The sequence below is a fragment of the Eptatretus burgeri genome, chromosome 6 (assembly GCF_056783735.1).
Source record: "Eptatretus burgeri isolate ZD-2024b chromosome 6, Ebu_testis_v1, whole genome shotgun sequence".
NCBI classification, from domain to species: domain Eukaryota; kingdom Metazoa; phylum Chordata; class Myxini; order Myxiniformes; family Myxinidae; genus Eptatretus; species Eptatretus burgeri.
This window is the reverse complement of record NC_140966.1, coordinates 60,584,820-60,612,186: the sequence shown is the minus strand read 5'-3', so window position 1 is coordinate 60,612,186 and position 27,367 is coordinate 60,584,820. Positions and strand designations below refer to the sequence as shown.

Here is a 27,367-nt window from a genome sequence, read left to right as displayed (position 1 = left end):
CCGTATTATGCAAGACGTGTTATTTACCTTCTGTGAGGCAGATTTGTTCTACGTCGAACAGATTTCTGTGGTCCCAAGAGATTTAAGTTAAGCAGAGTTACCTGTACTTATAATTTGTAGCATTTCTTTATCGTTCATCATCTTGCAAATTGATGGAACACTGTTGACAGAAATAAAATAGCAAGTCAAACCTACTGCGATTTTTCATGGACTGTTTCTTCACAAGATTGTAACAGTTGAATACTTAACATAAGCATTTTGACATGAACGTGCTTCATAGATTCATCCAATAATTGCATAGCAGGCCTGTGCAATTAACTATTCTTTGCCCATAAAAAAGGGTCATTTCAATTGTTAAGATATTTTTGAAATCTGATACAATCATTTTGGCATAGTCACTTTTTGGTGTGTTTGAGAGCCTGTTGGGTGGTAACTATGATGATAAATTACATGTAGGTATCGGTGTTTGTTGTTTTTGTTTGTTATGGGTGAGATGATAATGTGGTGAGATGAAAAAAGTAAAGATGGCTGAGGTGGGGAGGGATGGGTAGGGGCAGGGATGGGTAGGGGCAGGTATGGATCAAATTGAGGCCCCAACTTAGGCCTATGGACTCGAGATTTTTTTTTGGCTCGACTTCATGTCATAAGCCTACACAGGCCGAGTTTCTCCCAAATGTCTCGTTCTCTGGCAAATTTACTCTGAGTTTCCCGTGTAATGAGTACATGCATTTTAACATTTTATCACTTTCAACCCCATTGATTCTATAATCAAGATCTTTGGCCGAGTAAAACATGAGAATAAATATATATGTCCAGTGATGTATCCCACCCTCCTGATGTATTGCTTCATTCATGCATGCTGCTACGGCGGTAGCGCACGCACCGCGCGTTATCCAGAGTGAAACAAAATGGCGCCTATAGCTGAGTTGTCGCTACTCTCTATATATAGGTACTCTAGGCGGGAGGAAGGGTTTTTGGGGAGTGTGGATTCATAGTTATTTTAAATATTGAAGGAAAAACACCAGACCCATTCACTTTTGATCTAAACATACTTTGCTTCATGGCATCGGCATTAGTTTGTGCCACATTTGCTATCATGTTTCAATCTTGATGATGGAAGAGACGTTTGTGTATGGCTTTGAGGTGTCTCAAAAGAATTCCCATTGTTGCTCCTCTATTAAATGCTGCAGAGACAGATAGGCTGTTCAGCTTGTTGTGTGAACAACTAAATGTCTCCATTTCCTTCTCTATACCTGTTGCATTTTCCCCCATTTTGAGGCTTTATCATGACAGAACTTGTCCATTTGTATGAGCAAATGTCTCTTGCATTTTGTAATACTGTATTCTGCAAAACTACATAATCTCTTCATTTTAGTAGTTGTTTTTATTTATTTATTTTGCTATTGGAAGGATTATGGTGTCATTGTGTTTAATTGGTGTTGTCTTCTTTTGGAACTGTGTATTCACCAGGGTCATGAACTTAGAACTCAGCAAGACGTTCATGGTGGAACGCCGTCATGAGCACAGCATCACGACGTTGGACCTGGATCCCGTGGAAATGCGATTGTATGTGACATACTTGGTTTGCACTGTATGTTAGCAGCCATTGCTGCAAAACGGACAAGATGCTGCGCAGGCTTACGAGAACACAATTGCCTATTGTTTGTTGTACCATTGTATCGGTACAGTTCGCCTCCCAATCGGGAAGGTATTGTTACGGGTGTGATTCGAACCTCGGTCCTAATCCACTTCTGTACCAATTTGGAACGTGTGCAGGACCCGTGAAACCAAAGACATCAGGATGGATCGAGCGATCTCAAATTTAAAGCCTCCAAGTGGTGCTCTCCGTAAATGCCAAAGTGACAGAGCAATAATGTGACACCCACTTCAGTAACAGAGTTTAATATTATTATTATTATTATCACTAATACATTTATGGAACCATAACCGAAAGCAACATACAGGGTTAGCAATCCTACACAAAGATAACGGGCATAAATTTGCGGTGGAGTCCCACGTATGATGACAAAAAGGTTTTCTACTAATCTATGGCCACGGTTTGATAACACAAAGGGAAGCAAAGCCAGACGCAGGAACATAAATGCGTGCGGGGAAGAATTAAAGCAAATCTTGCTTCTAGGTCCCTTTCTTTGTGGTGGTGGTGGTGGAAAAAAATGGCATCCGCCTTGTGGCTGTGTGGGCATGCCGTGCCACAAGAGCTGTCTGCTTAAGAGACCTGACAGTTGGAGCTCGAACCAGCAGTTCACAGTCTCCACTCCACTCCAATCTGGTGTCGGCCTCCTTCTCTGCCTTTGGTAACCACCTCAATCCACGATCCCCACACCAGTTCTCTTCATCTCTCGCTGGTTCTCTTTTGGTCCTGAATTTCTGTAGTCCTTCCTCGGGGCTCTCTCTGATCCCCTGTCTGGCCTCTCCGTGGGCCCCTCTCTCCGTGGTTCCCTCTCGCACCTCACTCTGGTTCTCTCTCGTGCTTCACTCTGGGGACTCTCCTAGGAGAACTCTCCCTGGGGAGCTTTCTCTCTCTCTTCAGGGACTGCTTGCACCCCCGCATCTCAAGACTCTGGCCAGACCACAGCTCACGGTGAGTCGTATTGTAGCGAGCCGAGAGTCGCACCGTCCAGCCCCCAGGGCACCACGGAATGCAAGCCTGCGTATTCATACTTAACCCGATGGGGGGGGGTGGGAAAATGGGGACCTTGTGGGACACATGGCCCCCTCACCTCTCTAATTGCTTTATTTCTCTTTACATCATTGTTTATATACCAAAAAAATTGTCCACGAGGGCCATACATAAAAGACATACGCAGTATGGTAACTTACATTGGCATCATGACACAAATGGGGATTTCCTTCCTCTCCCCGTGCACACTTTAGTATTTTCATTCAAGGAACTTTTTGGAATGGAGGATATCCCAAATATGTATACAAAGAGAAGCATGAATGACATCAATATCATCTAAGGAGGAAGAACAAATGTTTATTAAATCTTAGTGGACTGACTTTTACTTCATTTAGAAATCTTTCTTATGCAGCACATGGCTGCAGGTGACATACTTTGCTGGGGGCACAACTGTTCCGCTGATGCAGTGCCGCTGATAGGTTAGAGCAGGAATTTTGAATTTGTTCAGGGACTCACCTAATCATGAGGGACACCGCGGGATCTTTACCCTCTACCAACGAATGCTCGGAGACGGGTCACCCAGCTTAAAGAGGAACCTCAATGCTCAGACCACCTCGATGCTAATATATCCGTTGATACCCTACAAAGTAGATAGATGTATTTTTCCGATTTCCAAATTATAAAGTGTGTAAATTTGTGATTAAAAGTCGAAATATTCTTCTGCAGATATCCGTGACGTCGCATCAGGAAGTGGACCGCCATACTCGTACTGTTTACAGGTTACATTGTGGTATGATTTAACTCAAAACGGCGAATAATTTTCGATTTTCCACAAATATCCCGAGTCGATGCGTCCTTGGTGCTCATATAGTAATACAAACTGAGATGGTTTCATGCTGCAGCAATGGCCGAAAGACCCTACATTTGCCAGAAATTGGACGAAGTTTGGCTGACATACCCTAGTGTGGAACAGCCCTCCAAAATGTTCTATGTGCTCGGAACATTTTACAAAGCACCGTCATGAAACAACAGAGATGACTAGATCATGTGGTTATTCACCACAATTGAAAGAAGATGCCATCGCCACGATTAAGTGGAAAAAACAGCCTTCGCTCCAAACTAACACCATCTCTACACAGCTACCAGCATATGTACAGGGGCATTTTGAGTGGTGAATCAAACACCTGTTGCCATTGCCCGGCAGGTACTACATTGGCACCTGGAAATAATTATCTATTATCAACACAGATTTCTCCAAATCAAATAAACCACCATCTATCCATAGTGGACAATGCAGAATATATGCATGTATATCATCATCTACTCCTCCGAGAAGATTTGACGGAGGAAGATAAACTTTCAGGGTCTCCACCCTTCACTCCCACCCCCAGCACCACCCCCCCTGCACAACCCCCGCCCCCTCCACCCCGTCAACCTTCACTCCACAATACCCACAACCACCCCACACTCAATCTCCCTCCGAGCACCTCTCCCCCCTACAATGGGGCAGCAGCACGAACACGGCACGACGCAGCACTACACCACAACACGGCACGACACGGCACGACACAGCACCACACCACAACACAGCACGACGCAGCACCACAACACAACACGGCACGACTCAGCACCACAACGCAACACGGCACGACTCAGCACCACACCACAACACGGGACGACGCAGCACCACACCACAACACGGCACGACGCAGCACCACACGCAACACGGCACGACACAGCACCACACAACAACATGGCACGACACAGCACCACAACACAACATGGCATGACGCAGCACCACAACACAACACGGCACGACGCAGCACCACAACACAACACGGCACAATGCAACACCACAACACAACACGGCACGACGCAACACCACAACATGGCATGATGCAGCACCACAGCACAACACAGCACGACGCAACACCACAGCACAACACGGCATGACGCAGCACCACACCACAACATGGCATGACGCAGCACCACACCACAACATGGCATGACGCAGCACCACACCACAACATGGCATGACGCAGCACCACACCACAACATGGCATGACGCAGCACCACACCACAACATGGCATGACGCAGCACCACATCACAACATGGCATGACGCAGCACCACATCACAACATGGCATGACGCAGCACCACATCACAACATGGCATGACGCAACAACACAACACGGCACGACGCAGCACCACACCACAACACGGCATGACGCAGCACCACACTACAACACGGCACGACGCAGCACCACACCACACCACAACACGGCACGACGCAGCACCACACCACACCACACCACAACACGGCACGACGCAGCACCACACCACAACACGGCATGACGCAGCACCACAGCACAACACGACACGACGCAGCACCACAGCACAACACAGCACGACGCCACACCACAACACAACACAACACGGCATGACGCAGCACTACACCACAACACAACACGGCATGACGCAGCACTACACCACAACACAACACGGCATGACGCAGCACCACACCACAACACGGCATGACGCAGCACCACACCACAACACGGCATGACGCAGCACCACACCACAACACGGCATGACGCAGCACCACACCACAACACGGCATGACGCAGCACCACACCACAACACGGCACGGCGCAGCACCAAACCACAACACGGCACAAATACGGCACGGGCACAAATGGCGTCCCGGGAAAGTATGAAATGGGAAGATCCCGTAACATACAAGACACCTAATCAGCCTGCGACGGTGGGAAAAAGCATTCATCGCCCATTTTGTCCGCATTGTCCGAGTGTGCCTGGGCGGAGTCCATGCTGTTTGGGCGATGATGGGAATTTCTGCTTGAATGTTGTAACTGATTTATCAATTAATACAAAATCCCTCCCTCATCGACAGTCAATTGAATCGAAAAACAAAACCTACCAATCGGTAGTGAACATACGACCAGCATTTTCATCTTCAAGAACACTTCCGATTTCTTCCCCTGAATCGCTCGCACAAGCCTCAAAATGGTACGGCTCCACAATCCCCAGAAAGCGGTTCCATCACTATTTTGTCTCCAGTCATTTCCTCAATATCCCACAAATCAGTTTCAACATACTGAGAACCATCAGAGTTGCTAATGACGGTGGAATCGGCATCAAAATACGAGCTCGGCATGCACTGTTTCTCTATGTAAGCTGCCATTCGGATCAATATGGCTTCAAGATGTGACTGGCGAAATTTAAAATTGACACTAGGGCTTTGACCTGCTGTTGCTTTTTGACACTTTGAGATGGCCAAAAACTAAAAAAAAAAAAATCTTTTCCCCCTTCAAATTAGATCATGATTAGTGATTTTCAATGTATTTTCAGAAAAAGGAAAAAAATTTGGGTTCCTCTTTAACGTCCGTTCGAGGGACGGCACACACATTGATGCATCGCTCTGCATGCGAAACACCAGGATGAGAGTTTAGAGCTGGGCCACGATTCAAACCCAGGTTCAACAGCTCAGAGGCAGGTGTGTGTACCTCTTGGCCATACTGCCCTTCCATTTTGAAATGTTTGGCAGATGGTAACGATTTATATAACGGCTTTATTGCATTCAATAAAGGCGAAACTTTCTAATACGGTATAAATACATATCATGGTGTGGTTAGCCTAATCCTTCTATCTCACTGTATCCCAAGGGCCGGTACGATTTTGTGGAAAGGCACTAATATGTGAATGCATATGCGTGTTTTGGAGTCGTAGATACAAACACAGATAGATATGTATGATAACACCGACCAACAGTGTGACCATTTTGCAATGATAATGAAGGCTTGCAAAAGTTCACTCATCAGGAGAAAGAGGTTTCCAAAGGGGAAGTTTATTAAGCACTCGACGACCCGTGAACCCGTTGGGTTCCCGTTGTGACAGCGGTTGATGAAAAAAAAAATCATTTCAAGAAAAAAAAAAGAGATAGCTCCAGCGAACTATACTGCTGAGGTTGTTTGCATTGATTAAATACTCCTGAAGATTACTTTACTGAATCGGGAATTAATTTTTTTAAATTTTTTTTTTCGCCAAACTTGATACTACACACCACAGGTGAATGGTGAGTAAGGTGGCACTAAAATTTGCGCAAATAATAATTGGTGGTTGTTATTTCCAATCTGTCTCGGATGTCCTTTCTTTCATTGGTCCGACACAGTGTACAAATATAGGTAGATGGGAAATTGTACCCCACCTGATTTGCTCTGTTAGCCGGTGTTGCACCTATCTGTTCCACGCGGCAGAAGATCACCAGTTTTGGCTGTCTTATAGACAAGGTAGCCATTTGATTCAGAATTTTGGGATATGACGGTCCTTTTCAGAACCTGTGGAGATATCAAACTCTGGACAAGTCTCTTTGTCATTTACAAGTTATTTCACCACACATCATTTTATCCCAACTGTGTGTCTGAATTCTTTATCATTTGATTTAATTTTGCACTTTGAGGAATGTTTTTGCCAAAAGTTGACCGATATGCAATTGTGGAGAGTTTATTGTCTGTTTTCGTAAAGTGCGATCACAGTTAAAGTGCAAATTATCATTTTGATTTGTTAACCAAATGCCGTGTGTGTGTGTGTGTGTGTGTGTGTGTGTGTGTGTGTGTGTGTGTGTGTGTGTGTGTGTGTGTGTGTGTGTGTGTGTGTGTGAGTGTGTGAAAGAGAGATAGAAATAGCATTGTTAGAAACAGAAAATAAAAAACACAAGATGTGTGTGTCTGTGTAGAGTTTCAGGAGATGGAACGGAGACCTACCAGGTGTTAAAGTGTGTGTGTGTGCATGCACGTCCATGTTTTTTCTCGCTCTGCTTGTCTGATGCAACTTGTTAATTACTCACATCTTCCTAACATTGACAGTTCTTCTCTTAACCTTGTGCCAGCACAGCATGATTTCCGCTGATTCTGAGGGCCTCATCTCCATCTACCACATGAACCGTGCTTGGGACAAGCCTTTTCATTCACCCGCCAAATCATGTCCTGCTGTTGCTTCTATTTCAGGGTCTGTTTGAGGTGCTATGTACTTCCCAAAACTTGAGGGTTGGAATGTTCAGAATGTTTCAACTTGGTGTTTAGAACCAAAAATGTGAAATGTAGTGATGTTGGTCTGTCTCGTGTCTCTCTCAACTCTGGCTTGTTTCTGTCTGTCTGTCTGTCTCTCTCTGTCTCTCTGTCTCTTTCTCTCTTTCTCTCTGTCTCTCTTTCTCTCTGTCTCTCTTTTTCTCTGTCTCTCTCTCTCTGTCTCTCTTTGTCTCTCTCTCCCTCTCTCACACACATGTCTCTGACCTCTTCCCCCAGTGTACATTGTGAACCTCTTTTACAAATTTAAGAGACAATAGAGCTTTAAATTGACTCTTTAAATTGTCATTTGCAACGGAACGCTGCATTGTTGAGCATACTCTGATTTGGATAGGCCATTAAACCAACTATTCCATTCAAGTTGTTCCCATGGCTACTCATTATAGACAATGCATACAATGTGAACATTATGGGCTATCTCTCTGTCTCTCTACAATTTTATTTGTATACTAGATGACCCGTTAACACGCTGGGTTCCCGTTGTGTCAGCGGTTGATTAAAAAAAAAAAAGATAGCTCCAGCAAACTATACCACTGAGGTTGTTTGCATTGATCAAATTCTCCCGAAGAGTACTTGACTGAATCGAGAATTGATTTTTTAATAATTTTTTTCTTTGCCCGATTTGAATGAAACTTGTTACTGCACATTGCAGGTGAATGGTGAGTAAAGTGGCCCTAAAAGGTTTGCGCTATCGTGTACCGTTTTGGCTGTATTTCGGGAACATACGTACATACATACAAGATGAGAGTTTTAGTAATATATAGATTGTGAGGTGTGAGAACCCTCACCCTTTCACTGGTTAAATTATACCTGTACTGGTCCAGAAGTTTTACTTCCTTTAGAAAAATAAATTACAATCTTATTTGTTTGTGATCTACTTCAATTTAGTAATTCCTTGTTTGACACTGTCTCCTCCTCTAATCCTATCCCACTCCTTCATGTCTTGTTCTGCAGGACAAATCCGAACAATCACAAGTTTATGGTGCAGACAGTGCAGTGGTATCCACATGATACCGGAATGTTCACATCAAGTTCATTCGACAAGACGTTAAAAGTGTGGGACACAAACAGCTTGCAGGTGGATACTGTTATCTCAATCCTGTGCAGACATTTGATTGATATTGATGACTATTAACCAAGCTGCTTGTTAAGTCTGTTTCATACTTTATCTTGACTTGTATTACTGGTGGAATATTTATCATATAACTTATATTATAAAGCACACAGAACCTTTTTGTAACTACCAAGGGAACTTAATGGAAGTAACTAGAAAGGCACTCGATAGAGCGCATACCTCTGCCAGGATGAGCGGTTTACGTTTTGTACCCCACTGATAGACTGGATCTGAATCTGGACTGAACCAAATCTAATGGACTTGTTCTTGTCATCTACCCAATGCATCCACCAAACTTTCCACAACTTTTTGAAATATCACACTATATTGTGTTATGTGGAATTGGGGGTGGGGGGTGGGGGTCCATAGCTTGACTTTGGTAAGTGGAACATGGTCTGTGTGTTTTTGAGGTTAGATTTCCATATAACAGGGACCTATCACAGGGACTGGAGCCAGACACACTCAGAGAGTTGGAGGCTGGAGCTGAACTTTAAGCCATTAATCATCTCTCACCTTCTCTCTGTTTGGCCGCCATCTTTTCTCTCCTGGTCCTCCACCGCATCATCTTTTTCTGCCATCTTCAACCGCAACATGTTCTTCTTCTGTCTGTGATCAGATCATTCCTGTGACACTGCCCATTCTGAGCAGCACTTTGCCTGTGTGCCAGCGATTATCCAAGACCTTGATTCGCTTTGTGCCATCCAAGACCTCGCTTGCCTCATTGTTATTTGTGTGAATCGTTATTGTTTGGGCTTTAGCAGGTTATATTTATTATTTCTTGTACGCAGGTTTGTGTGCCCCCTCATTCCGACCTGTGTCCTTTGATCGCTTAGTTTATACCATTTATGATAACATCTCGTCTACCTGTCCGATAGCAATCCCTGTACTTGTCTTCACAATAAACACCCTTATCATTTTAAGAGACATATCTGCCCATTGCCTTTTATGCTCGTTCTGCCACCTGGTTCAGTTTTTATTTGGGTGACTTTGGGGAATGGTGAAGAATAACTGGACTATCTGGGCCCTGCCCTGATGTTGGAACCCAAATTTGGTAGCATTCTTACTGGTGGGTCTGGAGAAAAAGATTGTTGAAGGAATTTACGTGATTTTCCCAAAAATTGACGAAGTAGGCTATTTTTTTTCACACTTCCGGTCATGTGATCGGCATGACTTTAGCAATTTCACATCCCTACGCTGGCAGCCTAATGTTGTAACCCAAATTTGGTAGCTTTCTGGCAGGTGGATCAGGAGAAGATTGTGGAACGGCTTTGCGTGACAGCCATTTTGACACACTTCCAGTCACGTGATCAACATGGCCTCCACAATTTAACATCAGGACTGCATCCTAATGCTGTAACCCAAATTTGGTAGCTTTCTGGCAGGTGGATCTGGGGAAGAAGATTGTTTAAGGAATTTATGCGATTTTTCCCAAAAATTGACTGTCGGCCATTTTGACACACTTCCAGTCACGTGATCAACATGGCCTCCACAATTTAACATCAGGACTGCATCCTAATGCTGTAACCCAAATTTGGTAGCATTCTGACTGGTGGATCTGGAGAAGAAGATTGTTTAAGGAATTTATGCGATTTTTCCCAAAAATTGACTGTCGGCCATTTTGACACACTTCTGGTCACATGATCAACATGGCCTCCATAAGTTAACATCAGGGCCGTGTCATAATGTTGTAACCCAAATTTGGTAACATTCTGACTGGTGTGTCTGGAGAAGAAGATTTTTGAAGAAATTTACTATGTCGGCCATTTTGACCAACTTAGTCATATGACCGGAACGAGGTTTGCAATCTCTGTTACCAGTTCGGAGAGGACCATTGCTGCTGAATTTCAGCCGGAACGACCCAGCGCTTTAGCCGGAGAAGTCGAAAAAGGAGATGAGTGGACGGACGGACGAATTGTGCACAATGACAAAACCTTATTTGGAATATTTCCTGATGAGCTAATAATTAAATGCAGTAGGAGACCGTTTGGCCATTTCCCAGGACAAAAGGTCCCAGTGCTGAGGCATACTGTGTTAACGGAGCTTCAAATGTGATCATCTTCTCTCAATGGTCAAGAATCACTTACATTTTTAAAAATCTTATCCGGATTCAGATCTTCACCAAAATCGAAACAATTCTTCCTTATCATACACCAAACCTCTGCACCAAATTTCGTCTGAATCCGTCCATAACTTTTTGAGATATCTTGTTCCATATAGTTTTCACTCCAATCTCTCAATGGTGAAGAATCACTTAAATAATTCGAGTACCCAGATCCGAAACTTCACCGAAATTGAATCAATTTGTACTTGTCACACGTCCAACCTGTCCAAGTTTTTTCCGGACAAACAGATGTAAAAATTGAACCTCCGTCCACCTTCAGTTGTAGAGGTAATTATTTCACTGTATGTGGCAAATTATGTAGTCGTTGGATTCTTTACTTCTTTTTTTTAATTTTTTTTCCCCAAAAGCATCGACCTTTTATTTATTTTGCAATTAGATGGTTGAACACCTTCAGACTTTCGGTTGGCCTGCTTGGTATTCTCATCCGGGCCGCATCGGTCATGATGCTGGGACTTCAGGTTCAAATCAAATTGGTATATTGGATTTGAAACCAGGGATCCCAAAATCGTGAGTAATGTGTTTAGACAACAGGCCGAGCTGAATTGGTAAGAAATTCACTGAACTCGTTTACTGTTTGATGGAGTAACTTATATTATTTGTTTTGAAGATGCGAAATGAAAAGAGAAAAGTCATTAATGACCTTATTTGCTTATTCTGTTTTTGAAATCTGGTTTTGTTTTACATTCAAGAGCAAAATATTTCAAAACTAATTGTACTATGAAGCTGGTTAAAATTCGACGTCAACTTTTTGTTTGCACTCACAAATGATCTTGTATGCATTATCGTATATTGCAAAAATGATTCTGGAATTACTTCTCAAGGTACTCTCCAGCTTTGGAGATGCACTTCGCCCATCGGAATTGAAGCCGTTATCTGTCTCCTGTGTAGTATTCTTTGGGACATGTGTATCACCCTTGAAATTGGACATCATTCTTAATTGCATCATGATCGTCCTCATCAACATACTGCACCCTTTACGGAGGTCATTTCTACCAAAGCAGTTTCTTGGCAAGGTTTAAAATCTTGGACAGTTCGCCACTCCGTTGCAGGATACTCGACTGAAGGTGCAGGAATTTCGGACACCGTAGAATAGAATCTGTGAAGGACACTGTAGAATCTTTAACATCCGCCAACGAATGCCCTTGATGAATCACACCGCATGTGAAACACCGGGATGACAGTTTATAGATTGGTCGTGATCAGGACCCAGACTAGACAGTTCAGAGGCGAGTGTGCGTACCTCAAGGCTATCCTACCAGCCCAATCTTAATAGCCTCATTCATCCAAAAAAAAAAAACTTCTCACCTACAAGGTATTGTTTAAGAAGGAATGGAAATCATTACCATACTGTGCACCCAATTGTTGAAATTTTAGTTGCCTTGATGTTTTTATTGACCGTAAATTTCATAATTATTTGCTGTTCCATCCTCTTTGCCATCCCTCTTGCCACAACTTTGATTTTTCTGTGCACACTTTAGTGCCGGACGCACTTTATTTCAGTCGATGGTTAGCAATGCAACAAAAAACCAAATCCCTCAAAAATGTAAACGTACATACGTTACTGTGCCTCTTATAAACATGTCGAGGACAAACCTGAACCACTCTCATAGTTAATAAAAGCTGTTTTGTATCATTTTCCTCCCTCTCCGAATGCAAGGTTGCGGATATCTTCAAGTTTGCAAACCCTGTGCACTGTCACCACATGTCTCCAATCGCGACAAAACACTGTCTTGTTGCTGGTGAGTTTGAGAGAGAGAGATGTGTGTTGTTGGATCTGGGACACTTGACATGGTGCGTTTTGCCTTCCCCCACCCCCATTTAAGTCAGATAAGAGAATCGCAGAGATTTTTCACACTTCGGCCACAAAAAAAAACACGTTGTCACGATGAAAGCATTTCAGCAAACTGTGGTGTCACAGCAAAGGTACCTTTTATTACATAGGAAGAAGTCAGTTACTTTTACCAACTAGTCGTATCCTACCATAATTAAATAAGGTGTGCGTGCGTGCGCACTTCTGAAAATCACAGGATAAAAACAACAGGGCTGGGATGATCTCCACCAATTTTGCATACGGGTTGGTAGTACGCAGGGTCCTGTCATGGACATGAAAAGAATTGCCCCTCCCACCCCCCGCAAGGGGGAGATGACTTACAATTTTCGCCTGTATACGTGCCACAGTACAAGTGTTTTTCTGATCCCTGCTGCAGACAAGGCGGATTATTAACCATGCCATAAAATGTATTTGCCCCACTTCCCCTACTATACCCCTTGCCCCCCCTCAAGGAGCAGGTGTATCTGGTGCCTCAAATGCCAATCAAACATTGTCAGATGGATGCCACGTTGGCTGTTTTGTTTTGCTGGTCTTGGAATGGGCTCGAGGGTTTGCTGAGTAAAAGAGATGCCCCAGACACGACGTGTGGTTTTGTTTTGCAAAGTAGAGAGAGCGGTAAACTGTGTAAACCTTTTCATTGAATCGATGCAATGTAATTGTTTTTATATCACGCAGACTGCATTTGACCTTTTCAGTCACGTGCACGCATGTTGGGTAGTCTTGGTCTTCTTTTTTTTGTATACAGTGTACAGCTGTGGGTCTCATTATTTGGTGGGGACACGGCTGTGCCGCTGATGCAGTGCCCGCTGTAGTTTAGAAAAGGAATTTGGAATTTGGAGAAGGTGCCAATGAGAGTTTGCCTATTCCTTGTGAAGGACACCGTGGGATTTTTTTAAATTTAATGTCCACCGACTAATGCTGGCAGACAGGAATTTGGGTGGTGGTAACGTGGAATAAATGCTACAATTATCTGCCATTTTGAGAGATTATGCATATTTTTTTTTAGAATTCATCTCATGAATGTGTTGACTGTGGGAAGGAGAAAGCTGACATGGTGTCTGTATTAACACTTCAGAGATTTTGCGCATGTTCAACGTTAGATCACAGCCAGCTTCTTCACCACTTCGCTCTCACATCAATGTTTTTTGACTAATGTTTGGAAATGTTTGTCTGACCACAGTCGGGACATCAAATTGCAGAGTGCAACTTTGTGACCTCAAATCTGGATCGAGCACCCACACACTTTATGGTACGTTCAACTTCTTCCCTTTTGTTCACTGCGATTTATTTATGGGTATGAGTGCAGTAAAGTGGTTTGGACTGGTGTCTTAATAGTTGTGGGTGCAAACCAAACTAAAGGCAGCAGTATATTTGGACTCGAGGATTCTGAAAACTGAGCTAGTCTTGAGATCGCATGATCACCGAGATTGGTACTCGGCCGAGCGCATACAGTTTATGTTTTGTATCCTGCTGATCGGCCGGATCTGTATCTGAACCTTCACCAAAATCTGGAAAACACAACCTTCCATCCACCTTTTGTGGTGGAGGTTAAAAAAATAAAATAAAAACTTCAGGTAGGAGGGTAATATGCCTGCCACACCTGATCTTGTCTTCATATGTTGCCAATCCATATCTTGTGGTTCACTATCAGGTCCTCCAGGGCAAACTGGGAAGGGCAACATACTGCTGAAAAATTCTCCAAACCAAATGGACACAAAACTTCACCCAACCTGCCATCATCGTCCTGTCATGATAATTGTGATCACCACAATATTACACCATATGCCTGGTGTTGGCTTAATGGTCAGGGGTGGTGGGCATGGGATCCCAGGTTCTTGAGTTCAAATCCCACTCTGCTGTTGAATGAATACCAGGTGGGGTTGACTCTACCTGTCATCCTTCCGAGGTCGGCAAAATTAGTGCCAGCTTACTGGTATCCCGTGTCGGAATGGCGACCCGTCCAGGAATTGTGCCCAATAGCCAAGGAGACTGCTTAGGCAGCACCGACGCTCTGCATGGAGTATGGTCCCAATGGATGGATGGAGTTATTTTATTGCTTCCATGCACAGGTAACTAATTAAACCTATTTCCTAAACTCGATACTGGGAAGTTTATTCCATCCATAAACACACCATCAAATGAAAATAAAGCTCTTGGTACATCGTTGAAGTCCTCCTTTTCAGCAGTCATTTGTGGTCGTATGGTGACTGTAGGCCATCAGAAAGGAGTGCTGGCTGTTCGCTGGTCAACACGAAATGAATACCTCTTGGCAACTGGAAGGTATTGGCATTGAACTGCATTCGTTGCATGTTGGTTGGTTGAAAGGACGATAACTATGTTGCTTCATTGCGTCGTTTTTCTTTCTCTTGCTTAATTACCCGATCGCTAACTACCTCGTTCCACCAACAATGATCTTGTTTGTTGTGCAAGTATAAAATGGTGTTGTTTCTCTTGCCGCAGTGAGGATAACCAGGTGAGGATTTGGGACGTCCGTAAGGCCTCGGCATTTCTTTTTTCTCTGGACCAGCACAGCCATGATGTGTCAAGCAAGCCAAAGCAGAGAGGTCAGCTGACACTATCATCCTACACAAAACAGTTATATCATGTGTTATGGTTGCTGTGAGACCTCAACAGTTCAACTTTTTTGACTCTCAATTTGTTCATGTCATGTGATCTATCATGGGGGCTCAAGGATTTATTTTTAGGATTATGATGATAAATATGGTTTCAGATGCAACTCGAAGGGCACTCGGTAGAGCGCACACCTCCGCCACGCAATGCCTGATCAACGTGAACATTTCCGGCCCAAAACATTTTTGAAATATCATGCTATATATCGTTTTTGGCCCTATCGCTTTAAAAAAAATTCATATATCCAGATTCTGAGTCGGATCTTCACCAAAATCGAATCAATTCGTCCTTGCCACACACCCAGCGTGTCCACCAAGTTTCATCCGAAACCGTCCACAACTTTTTGCGATATTCTGCACACAGACGGACAAAAAGGGGTGAAAACATAACCTCCTTTACCTTCGGTGTCGGAGGTAATAATACCTGTTGTTCAGCATACTTGTCAGATGTGTAAACAGTATCCTGAGTTGGGAAAGGGCTGACAGGATGGCCTTGAGGTATGCACACTCGCCTCGAAGCTGTCTCGCCTGACTGAATCGAAACCATCATTACCATAAAGTCATATGACCGGAACGAGGTTTGCAATCTCTGTTCCCAGTTCGGAGAAGACCATTGCTGCCAAATTTCAGCCGGGATGGCCCAACGGACACCAGCGATAAACTGTCATCCCGGTGTTTCACAGGCAGGTGATTCATCAGTGTATGTGTGCCGTCCCTTAGATGGACATTAAACTGGGCATCTGGTCTGGCAGCATCAGTTGTTGGATGACAAAGATCCCATGGTGTCCTTTCGTGGAGTATGGGTGAGCTGTTGCCGGCATCATTGGTCAAATTCCAAATTCCTGTCCTGATTTCCAGTCAGACTGACAACCTGACCAGGATTGTAGCTGAGTAACTGCTTCGGCAGCACTCACACTCTGCATAGGGTACGGTGCACGATGACGGTGATGATTATGAGTTGGGAAAGTTGGGATGGGCTGGTTGAAATCATTGTGGGGTAATCAAAGCAGTTTCCCTTCCCCCCCCCTTCCCCTCCTTAGCGTGCAATACAGCGCACAACGGACACGTGAATGGATTGTGCTTTACCCATGACGGTCTACACTTACTCACCAGTGGGACAGACCACCGGCTGCGATTGTGGAATACGGCCACAGGCGAACATGTTTTGGTAAGCAGTGGTTTGGCCTGTTTGGGATTCCCTTTTGAGCACGGCGCATGATGGTGAGATGCTGTATTCTGGGTTGTCCACATGTCTTGTTATCCCCTGCCAGCAAATAGCATTCTGCGTTGTATTGCAGATCTTGGGTAAAACTTTAACTGACACGTTATGGGTAAAACCCAATGCATATGAGAGAAGTAAGTACGCTGTGGAACATGTGCACAGGCTCACAATATAATGAGTATCCATCCATCCATTGGGACCATACTCTGTGCAGAGCGTTGGTGCTGCCTAAGCAATCTCCTTGGCTATTGGACACAATCCTGAACAGGTCGCCACTCCGACACAGGATACCAGCATGCTGGCACTCATTTTCGCCGACCTCGGAAGAATGACAGGCAGAGTCAACCCCACCTGGTATTAATTCAACAGCCGAGGGGGATTTGAACTCGGGGTCCTCAGATTGCAAGCCCACCACCTTAACCATTAAGCCAACACCAGGCATCATGGCAATGGAGTGCATGGATAACTTCAAATGGAAATTGGATAAATACCTGGATACATTGTATGTGGAAGGATATGGGGATATTGGCAGAACTTGTTGGTAGCTTGTGTGTGGATGGGTGATGAAACTTGGCTTGGTGCAGCGCAGGCATGTTGGGCCGAATGGCCTCCTCCTGCACCAAAGTTCCTTGTGTATCCTTGTGTTTTCGTGAGGTTCTGCTTCATCAGTCCAGTCGCTCCGACTATCACTGTCCCAATGTCGGCATGCCGCAGTTCCAGGTTCTCTTGACTTCATTTATAAGATTGTGGTACCCGGACATATTTCGAATTTCCACATTATTTACGAGTTTGTCAAAGTCACTGGGTACCGGCACCTCGATTAGCAATTCTATCCCTTCTCTTTTTTAAATATCTGATCAATATGTCCAGTCAAAATGCCTTCTTTTTCAATGCTGATGCTTGATAGGCTGGTCAGGTCGTACAGGAGCACCATGTCGTCGTTTTCAACGATTTCCAAGACTGTGAAAATTGACGTTTTTGCAGATTTATCAGTGAATTACATTGGATACCTTGTTACTCTGTGCATACATCTGTTCATCGAGAAAGTGACTGGGTTTCCTTTCAGAACTTGCACTTGTGTGATTGGCTCAGTCCTGCCCTTTTCGCCAGGCCGTTAGTTTCGGAAATTGCACACACTCGCCTCTGAGCCGTCTCGCCTGGTTTTGAATCCTGAACCAGCTATAAAACTGTCATCCTGGTGTTTCACAAGCTGGGCGATTCATCAACGTGTGTGCTGTTCTTCAGATGGACGCTAAACAGGGGGTGTCGCATCTGTCAGTACGAGTTTGTGAACCATTAAAGATCCCACAGTGTCCTTCACAAAGAGTGAACAAGCTATCACCGGCACCCTGAATACATTCAAAATTCCTGCTTTAACCGACAGGGGGCACTGCATCAGTGGCACAGCTGCGCCCCCAGCAAAAGACGCTCCCCGCATCCATGCGCTGCATTTGGAAGAAGAAGAAATAAACTGCCATTGAACTGCTCTGTGTGGTGGTATGTTATCCCAGACTATGAAGACCTGTCTTTCTTGATCTACCTTGTCGTTACTCGCAGCACATGAAGGTCCATGCATTTGCTTACTTCCGCTGCCCTTTTCCATCATTTTTTTTATTTTTATTTTTAATTTTTGTCCGTTTGATTTGCATTTCAATTTATTCTTACTTCGACCTCTTTTGCTCTCTCTGCAGTTGCAGTCAAAGTCAGCATCAGCTGTTGCCTTTATACCGATCAATCTCTGCGTGCAGGTAAATTATGGTAAGGTGCGCATCAAGAGGCATGTAAACCTCAAGTTTTGCATATCTTCTGGCTGCTCTCCCAATGTGGCATTCGTTCCGACCGACAGCAACATATCCGTTTTGGACATACACAGTGGTCAGTTGTTGCATGAACTCGTCGGGCATTATGGCATCGTCAACTGCTGCGTTTACCATCCACTGTTTCAGGTACTGTTCCATAGAATCGCAACGCCATGTGTTTATTTGAAAATTCTCTGATTATATAACTCGTTTAATCCTCTTTTGCAAATCGACATTCAAGCCGCACTGTTTTGGTAAACATGAGGAATATGTACGAACGAAAGTAAACGAATTCTTTATTTATTTATTTTTTTGTCGATACAGGGTGTAGGCTTGCGTAGTAGTCAAATGAGGCTGGCAGGATGATCTAGATTCGAGAGGAATGCACACTCACCTCGAGGCTGTTTAGTTTGGGTGTGAATCTCGGCCTGTCCATCCCAGTGTTTCACAAACGGGGACGTCAAACTTGGCGTCCCATCTGCCGACATTACTTGGCGAACGTTAAAGACCCCACGGTGTCCTTTGCAAAGAGTGAGCGAGCTATCACCGGAACCCTGGACAAATTCCAAATTCTTGCCCTAACTTCGAGGGCGTTGCTTCAGCGGCACAGCCATGCCCTCAGCCAATGATGCTACCCCGCAGCCTTGTGCTGCATATAAAATAAGAAAAAGAAGAGGAGTGAGATGACAAAGGGCAGTAGATTAATTGATGACAAAAGGGTATTGGGAGGGGGAGTGGGTTGGGGTGAACATGACGTGCAAGGAAAAAAGGAGGAATTACACAAAATCGATTTCAAATGGCCCAGAGAGGAAGAGAATGGAAAGAATCCACTTGAGTCGAAGAGATCGTGGATGTGCATGGCTGAGCGCATAAGGTAGTGATGGGCAGGGCATTTGAAAGACCGAAGTGAGGACAACGAGACAACGGACACAGGAAGACGATTCCACAATTTGTAAAATAAGAGGACATTAATGCAGGTGGGCAACCAGTCTCTGGTCTTTTGGAGGGTGAGCGGGTGAGCAGGTGAGGGTTTAGAGAGGAACGTGTGTGTGACCTGGGGTGGCTTGGAGAGGGCAGAAGTAGGAGTGCGCAGGAAAAGCAAGGCCAGATTAATCTTGTATCTTTCACCCTTAAAGTATTGCTTAATTGAATCAATTGTTTCACCCTCCAAGATATTAAAATTTAACCTCTTCCCCTGGTGTGAATGCCTCCTTGGAGCATGTTTGTAGAATTGCTATGCACTGTGTCTCTGCAGGAAGTTTATAGTGCCGGAAGTGATTGTAATATATTGGTCTGGACTCCAGACTTGGGGAGGTGTAGTGAAGCCGATGATGCCGAGGTGAGATGATTAAAACGTAGCCATTTGGCTGACTGCTTATGTTTAGTCGAAAAAGGGGGGAAAGGGGAAAGGGTGATGATCCAAAAATATTTTGGTGCGTTTGCTTCGTTCTGTATGCCTGAGTTCTCCATTCAACAATTCTTAGAAACAAAATCATCATCTTTAACGTGTTCTCTTGGCTTGTTAACTTTCTGAAATTGGTGGGTTGTACTATTTTACACACGTGTGCAGATTTTTTTGTTGTTGCAATTTTCATAAAATGTACGATGATTGTTTGTTATTAACAACAATGCGATAAGTTTTGATCAACAACAACAACCTGATCATAAGAGAAATTGAATATCATTCTTTGAGTGTGACGGGTGGTGACCTTTTGACGCAGGATGGAGGCACAAAAAATGGCTGTTCAGCATTCCAAGATACCTGGAGTTGTAGTGAAGATGAAGGTTGAGGCAAGAAAAGGAAGTCGAGAAGAGTGCCTTGTGTCTTTTTCTCTTGCAATAAAACCACGGGCCGCAAGCTGCACATTGGTATTCCTGATGCAGTGTGTTGCATTGAGGGATTTCTGCCATCTCGCACAATCCTTCATTAACCCTTTTTAACAAACAAATATAAGAAATGGGCCTAAGTCTGATGCTGCCTGTTACACTCCTATGTTGCTCACTTGGCTACAACCAACAAGGCTCGAGGGGGCTTCCTCTTGGGACACCATTCCTCTGAATATGCATGTGTATTTCTGCTTATATGCCCCAGGTTGGGGAGAAAGGTCATGCTTCATAATGTCGGTCTAGTAACTAACCCTAACAGTATGATGATGTTCAAGAGCGTTCTCAAGTTGGTAATCCTGACATTGTGACCAATCATGACAAGAGCTAAATATACATCCTCAGCAATGGATACTCTGGTACGAGAGTCGACCGATTATTATAGTCGGTGATAAAGGCAACTATAGAGACTTTGAATGCTGATGTATGGGCTTTCCCTTGCAGGAGATATTTCTATCGCCCTGGAGACCGGACATGGAATGTCCATCAAGCATACATGACTTTCTCCCTTTTGCAAATCCACCACAGGAAATTAAGAAGCTGTTGGAAATGTATGGTGATGCAGGGAAGTCTGTTTGTTTGTTTGTTTGTTTGTATCTTATGCATATTGGCCTGAGACTCAATTTTGAGTTGGGTCCATAGGTAGCATCATTTCTAAGGTGTGCTACGTTACTACGACTACTGCTGCTTTGCCCCTGGATGTGAGGGCAGGAATTTTGAGTTTAAGGGTGTCGACGATAATTTGCTTACATTTTGTTGAAAAACACTGTAGGATCCACGAAGGAATGCTAGTAGATGAGACACCCAGCTTAATGTCCATCCTAAGGATGGTGAACTTTTGTGACGGTGCACTGGCTGCGGAGCACTAATACAACAGTTTGTAGTCAGGTCGATAATTTTACCCAAATTTGACCGCTCAATGGTAAGTGTTCTAGAGTCACTGGGGAGTAACTGCTGAAATCTATCTGTCCGGTTTCTTCCTGACATCTTTGTTCTTTGTTCCTTTCACATTTCTTTGTAATTTCTAATTTATTTTATTGTATTTTTTGTAAACAATTCTCTTTATTCATTCTTTCATCTCTATATTCCTCTCTTTCATTATCTATCTCTCTAAGGAGAAGTGAATTCTTGCAGAAAAGTTTCTGTAAGTCTCGCTTGGCTGTGCCTGGATAGGTTTGAGGGTTGTGGAGTAGCGGCTGAAACCCGAATCCTATCCAGGTTCCTCCTGATGACTCCATCTTTGTTCCTTGCTCTTTACTCGGGGTTCCTTCTTGGTCTTCCGTTTCATCACTATTTAGGCACACTCCTACCAGGATTTACAGAGAAAGTAATTGGACTGAAATAATATGTGAAAAAACTCAGGTGACGGTGGTTGGAGTTAAAGGTACTCTGTTCCTGTTGCTCTCGTGGTCCCCGTCCTTTTCATGGTCCCCATCCTTTTCATGGTCCCTGTCCCTCTCCTGGTCATTCCCACGCTTTAAAATAATAAAAAAACTGGGGATATTATAATCGACTCTGTCTGTCTGTCTGTCTGTCTCCGTCCATCCGTCATGCCATCTCCTAAATCGTTCAGAAATTCGCCAAATTTGTCAGTTATGATCACCACATGAAATATGTAACGATTTTTTTGGGATTTGACCTTGGTTCGTGACCTAGTGGTGGGGACTTAGGGTCAGTGGTTAAAACGGAAGATTTTTTTTTTTAAACTAAAAATTTGACATTGGTTCTTTCCTGGTGGAACTTTTTGTAATCTTTCAACTTTGCTCTAAGTGGGAAGCATGGGAATTTGCAATTGTGCAGCATCGACTTTGCTCTCGTTTCCTTTGCTTTCCTCCTTCCTCCATCCTCTTTGCTTTTACAAAAATAGAGTAAATGTTCATGTGAAGCGTTTTGATTCACCGCAAGCAGTTCTACCACGAAATATACAGGCTGTCATGTGATACTCTTCATGTATTATCTAGAGTTAACAAGGAATGTTTTGGAGTCGCTCTTACATTGGACTCGAGTCAAGTCATGTTTTTAGTCAATAATTAATTATTTTAGTCCTAATGTCCTGAGGATGAAAAGACAAGACCTATTTTTGAAAAGTGAAGGGTTTTGTAAGGAAGTAAAACATTTTTTTAGAAACGGGAAGGTGAACAAATTGGCAATTGAATGATGTGAGAGGGACTTGTGAGGGCTCCATCCCTTTCTCTTGTACAACTACAAGCTTGTGAGCCAGCTTTGACAAAATCCATTTCATGAACATCTGAGATGACTTTTTTACACCATGAAGTAAATACTCGCAGGAAAAGTTTTCGAAGAAGTCTTTCAACATCTAATTACTTCCTGAAGTGCTTGGAAGAAAATTTCAATGTCATAATGGCAGTAAACAAAGTCGATTCATGGCTGTGAACAATCACGTGAGGAGTTAATCTTTAGCCAAAAGGTGTGGAAAGCCTTCACAACTCTACCAGCCAAAATGCAACCTTTAACCAGCCACTTTAACGGGGTTATCTTTGGGCATAACATCGGTGCCTGGCTGAGCTTCACCTGATCCACAAGGAATAATCAAAAATGCCGGCACTCCAGGGTCGGAACTTGGCGAGGATGAGAAATTTGGTGGAGGAGGACGTTGAGCTTCGGTGGTTTCGCCAACCCCACGTTTCCATCCTCTGTTTCTCCTCCTTGATTGGCCTTGGAGTTTTGTGTCTCCTCGGAGCAAATTTTGTGATCATCGATGACGGGAAAGGCTCCTCATCCTGGCAAGTTGGCATGAGCGTTACGCTGTGGTTGATTGGCCTCTTCATTGCAATGAAACTACTCCTGACATCCACCATGCAGGATGTGAATCCTTTCCAGAGCCAGCGGGTTGTGGATTTCCTGAAGAGTGGCGGAAAGCTGGATGTGATTCTTGTCGGAGGCAGCGGGGCTTCTTTTCTATTGATCGGAGTCCTTCTCCTTGTATTTGCCTTCTCTTCACTGGACTGGTCAAGTATGCTGATCGTAGCAGTATCATTTATCACTGCTGGAGTCCTCATCCTTCTTGCAGTCATAGGACACCTGATCTACACACAGACTCTCTGTGCCTCATTTGGGACTCGTGTTGGCCTCAGACAAGTGACTGTCCTTGTGGCATCTCCAGAAGGACTGCCCTCCACGACTCCAACCTCAAGCACAGGCAACTTCATTGTGTGAAATAATGGACTTTATTTAATGCATGGGCTGGCAGGATGGGCGAGGGGTATGCACACTCTCCTCCAAGCTGTCTAGCCTCGGTTCAAATCCCGACGCAGCTATGAACTGTCATCCTGGTGTTTCGCATGCAGTGTGATTCATCCATGTGTGTTAGATGATTCATCATGTGTGTGTGTGTCAGATGAACGTTAAACTGGGCATCCCCATCTGCTGGCATTAGTTGGTGGATGTTTAAAGATGTTGGCCGTGCCGGCATTAGTTTGTGAAGTGTAAGCAAGCTATCGCTGGCACCCTGGCCAAAAGTCCTGCCCAAACTACTGCTGGGAAGACATTGGCTAACCACCCAGTATAACTTTAGCCAAGAAACTGCTTCAGAAGCACCGATGCTCTGTAACAGGTTATGGTACATTAAAAATGAGAATTAAATGCATCATGAAGGATGGCAGAGAAGCCCAGTTCGGAGCACGCTTGTCTCTAAAATCCTGGGTTCATTTCCCAGGGCTGCAGTCTTAATACCCCCATGCTTTTCTTCCTGGACCCATCCCTTTCATTCATTCAGCCACCTAATTTCACATTCCCTTGTTTGACGTCTGGTCTGCTCACACTGTGAGACTCATAACTTATCATTATCCTCGTCATGCTTGCTTTGGAGTTTATTATTTTGTTATTTTATTATTAAACCTATCTTTTCACACAACACCTGTGGCTGTCTTGTTCTGGTGTCCATGGCATGCTAGTTAACGCTTGAAGCAACGTTTTCATAAAGTGACCCTGTCCCACTGGGGCTGGCAGATGGCCCACGGCCCGATAGGTACACATATTCCCCTCTAAGCTGTCTAGCTTGGGTTCGAATCCCGACCCAACAATAAACTGTCACCCCCTTGTTTCACAGGCTGGGTGATTCATCAATGTGTTTTCCCTCTGTCAGCCCCCATCACAGGACGTTAAACTGGGCGTCTCGTCTGCCGGAGTTAGTTGGTGGACAATAAAGATCCCACGGTGTCCTTCATGAAGAGTAGGCGAGCTATCGCCGGCACCATGAACAACTTCCAAATTCCTGCTCTAACCTTTGTCAAATGTCAGGCTTGGCCAACAGGTTCATAAAGGACCTGGGCTAAGTTTCCCCCGGCCAACCCCACAAGGACGTGGGAATAATTGTTGCCTTTAAGGAAGAAGAAGATCCTGTCCCACTGTTATACCTCCCATGAAATGAAGTAGATAAATTGATAAATTTAATTTGGAATGAAGAACTATAATGTTGCTTGTGTCATTTTTGGACAGGTTGTACGATTGATGGAATCAGCGGAACGTTGATTGAGGCGTGTTAACCACTGTAGGAAACAAGGAGAAGCAAAAACCATCTTTTGTGTACTTTGGCCAACGTTCTGTTGATTCTATCCACATTATTTAAATCTATCCATTGATAGATTTTTACATTGCGGTGATAAAGTAGAGGCATGGTGGATAAGCTTACAGTTACCACCATATATTTGTGCATCCACCGGGGCGTTCAAGCAGGATAGCCGGCTTAATGGTACTTCTGAAGGATGAGTTCTGTGACTCGCACCGTGCCGAATGGCAGTTTGTGGGCGTCGTGACGCTGGACCGTTAAACACCATAACCACTGAACCCAAAAGCACAGGTGCGGTGTGGGAGTGGAAGAAACCGTGATTCTCCAAGTAAGGTTCAATCAGTTTCAATGACGTATAAAGTTTGTAAAACAAACACGACTGTTATTGGGGGAAGGTTGTCATTATCTTTGTAAACCAGTGGGGTATGTTTGCACACTGCAAGCAACTACTCGAGTGCATCCTACATGCAGACATAAATAAATATAAGCTTTGTATATTTGATGATGTGGATTGTTAAAGATTTATGTTCAAGATCAGTTATGTTGTAATGATATGCTAGCCAAAAGACAAACTAAAAATGTTGCATATTCATAATTAACTTAATCAAACAATGACCAAAAAATTCTGTAAACAGATAAATAATTCAAGTAAATCAGGAATTCGTGATTAAAATGAGCTCTTTTTTTCAAAAAGTTTGCAAAAACAAGTATTACATGCATAGCGAAAAGTAGGGCGAAGCAATTGGTTCATGTCTGTCTGTCCGTCCGTCCATCTTATCAGTTTATGTTCGAGGAACAATTTATTTAAATCAAATGTTATATTTTTTGAACATGACTCAAAACATGAAAAGAAAGACAAGTCTTTCATTTTACCTTACATTGGCTCTGAAGTTGTCCCGACCGCATGTGCATCGAGAGGAGCGAGATAATATTTTTACTCTGTCGGCCTATTTGGCAGTCAAACAAAATTGAAAATCATTCCAAACAGGAAACTTACCGTTTTTAAGGATGTTATAAAGGACACAAACAACAGGCATGAAGATATAATGTAATGTGTTCAATCGGGTGATGTAATTTGTAATAGATGCTGCAGAAAATTGTGACAGAATCCATACTTATTGATTTATTGATTTTTTTTTTTTATATGCCTTTAAACCTATATTTAAATTGAATTATATATTTGAACACTGTATAACACAAATCACCTTCATATTTCCAAGAATCGTGCAATATATATATATATATAGCATTAGAGGGAGTGGCATGTAAGATAGTTCAGTATAGGGGGGGGGGGTGAAGAAGAAGCTACCATATGGCTATGTGCATCCATGGTAATCAATAATGCCTCCATCTCCAAAACTGAGACTCAACGTCATCTTATGACAGCGTATAAGGTGATGTACAAAACTGCTCCAGTTTGTTAAACTTTTGGATTAAAAAAAATGATCTTTCACACTTTGATTGCCAACTCTTATCGTATACACCACTCCCATTTGCCAAGCCAAGTATGCATGTGCATCTACTTTATTTTAAAATTTTACCCTTCGATGAGTAAATGAAAGTGAATTTATTATCCATTGCTGGGGAGACCAAGTTATGAGGAAACTCGTAGCAGGCAGTGGGGCAAGATATTCAATTCCATATGCCAGGAATGAGCTTATCTGGTCGGACTATTTTTAGCGCTGAGTTGATGTTTATTTTACATCATTGCTAAAGGTAGATCGTGTGCTGAGTACCACGTGTTTTTTTTTGTTTGTTTGTTTTTTACCTTTTTGCGACTTGTCATTACCCTTCAAAATGGCATGTATGAATGGAGACTGATGATTATCATCATCATGATTATTGCATGGATTTATGTTCACCAATCTTCGAGCAGATTATTTGTTGCATTATCCGGCACACCAGCATATTCTGTTTAGAATACAATGGCGTAATATTTTCTCCGACAATACTCAGTGGCAGAATCTGGTACACCCAGCACTATGAGTATGTCCGTAGTCGGTAATCTACATGTTAAAATCATTATTTTATTTGAATTGAAGTATATACTTGAACCCTTCATGGGGTATCATGTTCTATGAACTCTTTAGTTTTCAATGTAAACATGGCAAAAGTTGTAAAATAAGAGGCAGAGATCCTTGTTACCTTTGCCAACCAACCAGTTCCAGTGCTAGCTCCATTGTCTAACAGGAGTGAGCATACAGAGGCTGTACTGGCTGACTTTTATTTGCAGATATTTCTGTTTACGGACATTTTCCGACTGTTTTGTGGTTACCCTTTTGTGTAATAACGGATTCAGTGTGTCACAAGGACGAATTTATTCGATTTTTGTGAAAATCCTGATCTGGACACGACAAATTTTTATTGTTTTTAGTGATTTTTTACCATTGAGAGATTGGGCCAAAAACGATATGTGTAGCATGATATTTCAAACAGTTGTCGATGAGTTATGACAAAACTAAGTGGATGAGTTGGGTAGGTGACCATAACAAGC

The 27,367-nt window shown here is 43.4% G+C and overlaps 2 protein-coding genes across 9 annotated transcripts in view; both read left to right on the top strand.

The window, feature by feature from the left end:
* ERCC8 (ERCC excision repair 8, CSA ubiquitin ligase complex subunit) overlaps window positions 1-20,463 on the top strand; it is a 28,473-nt gene extending 8,010 nt beyond the window's left edge. Inside the window, exons 3-13 of one of the 8 annotated variants that reach the window (XM_085885277.1) lie at window positions 1,471-1,566; window positions 7,553-7,666; window positions 8,698-8,821; window positions 12,637-12,718; window positions 13,991-14,059; window positions 14,994-15,090; window positions 15,271-15,374; window positions 16,481-16,608; window positions 18,354-18,608; window positions 19,717-19,800; window positions 20,183-20,463. In XM_085885277.1, the coding sequence (XP_085741403.1) occupies window positions 1,471-1,566; window positions 7,553-7,666; window positions 8,698-8,821; window positions 12,637-12,718; window positions 13,991-14,059; window positions 14,994-15,090; window positions 15,271-15,374; window positions 16,481-16,608; window positions 18,354-18,608; window positions 19,717-19,800; window positions 20,183-20,251 (1,222 nt within the window). In that variant the 3' untranslated portion in view covers window positions 20,252-20,463. Of the gene's footprint in view, window positions 1-1,470; window positions 1,567-1,641; window positions 2,316-7,547; window positions 7,678-8,697; window positions 8,822-12,636; window positions 12,719-13,990; window positions 14,060-14,993; window positions 15,091-15,270; window positions 15,375-16,480; window positions 16,609-18,353; window positions 18,609-19,716; window positions 19,801-20,182 lie in introns of those variants that run through there. The other 7 variants (XM_085885281.1, XM_085885280.1, XM_085885279.1 and 4 more) reach the window with 7 other exon arrangements.
* Window positions 20,464-22,901: 2,438 nt separating this feature from the next.
* Window positions 22,902-24,219, top strand: TMEM125 (transmembrane protein 125). The gene has a single exon (XM_085885284.1). The coding sequence runs from the start codon at window positions 22,902-22,904 to the stop codon at window positions 23,520-23,522; it is 621 nt and encodes a 206-aa protein (XP_085741410.1). The 3' UTR covers window positions 23,523-24,219.
* Window positions 24,220-27,367: the final 3,148 nt, after the last annotated feature.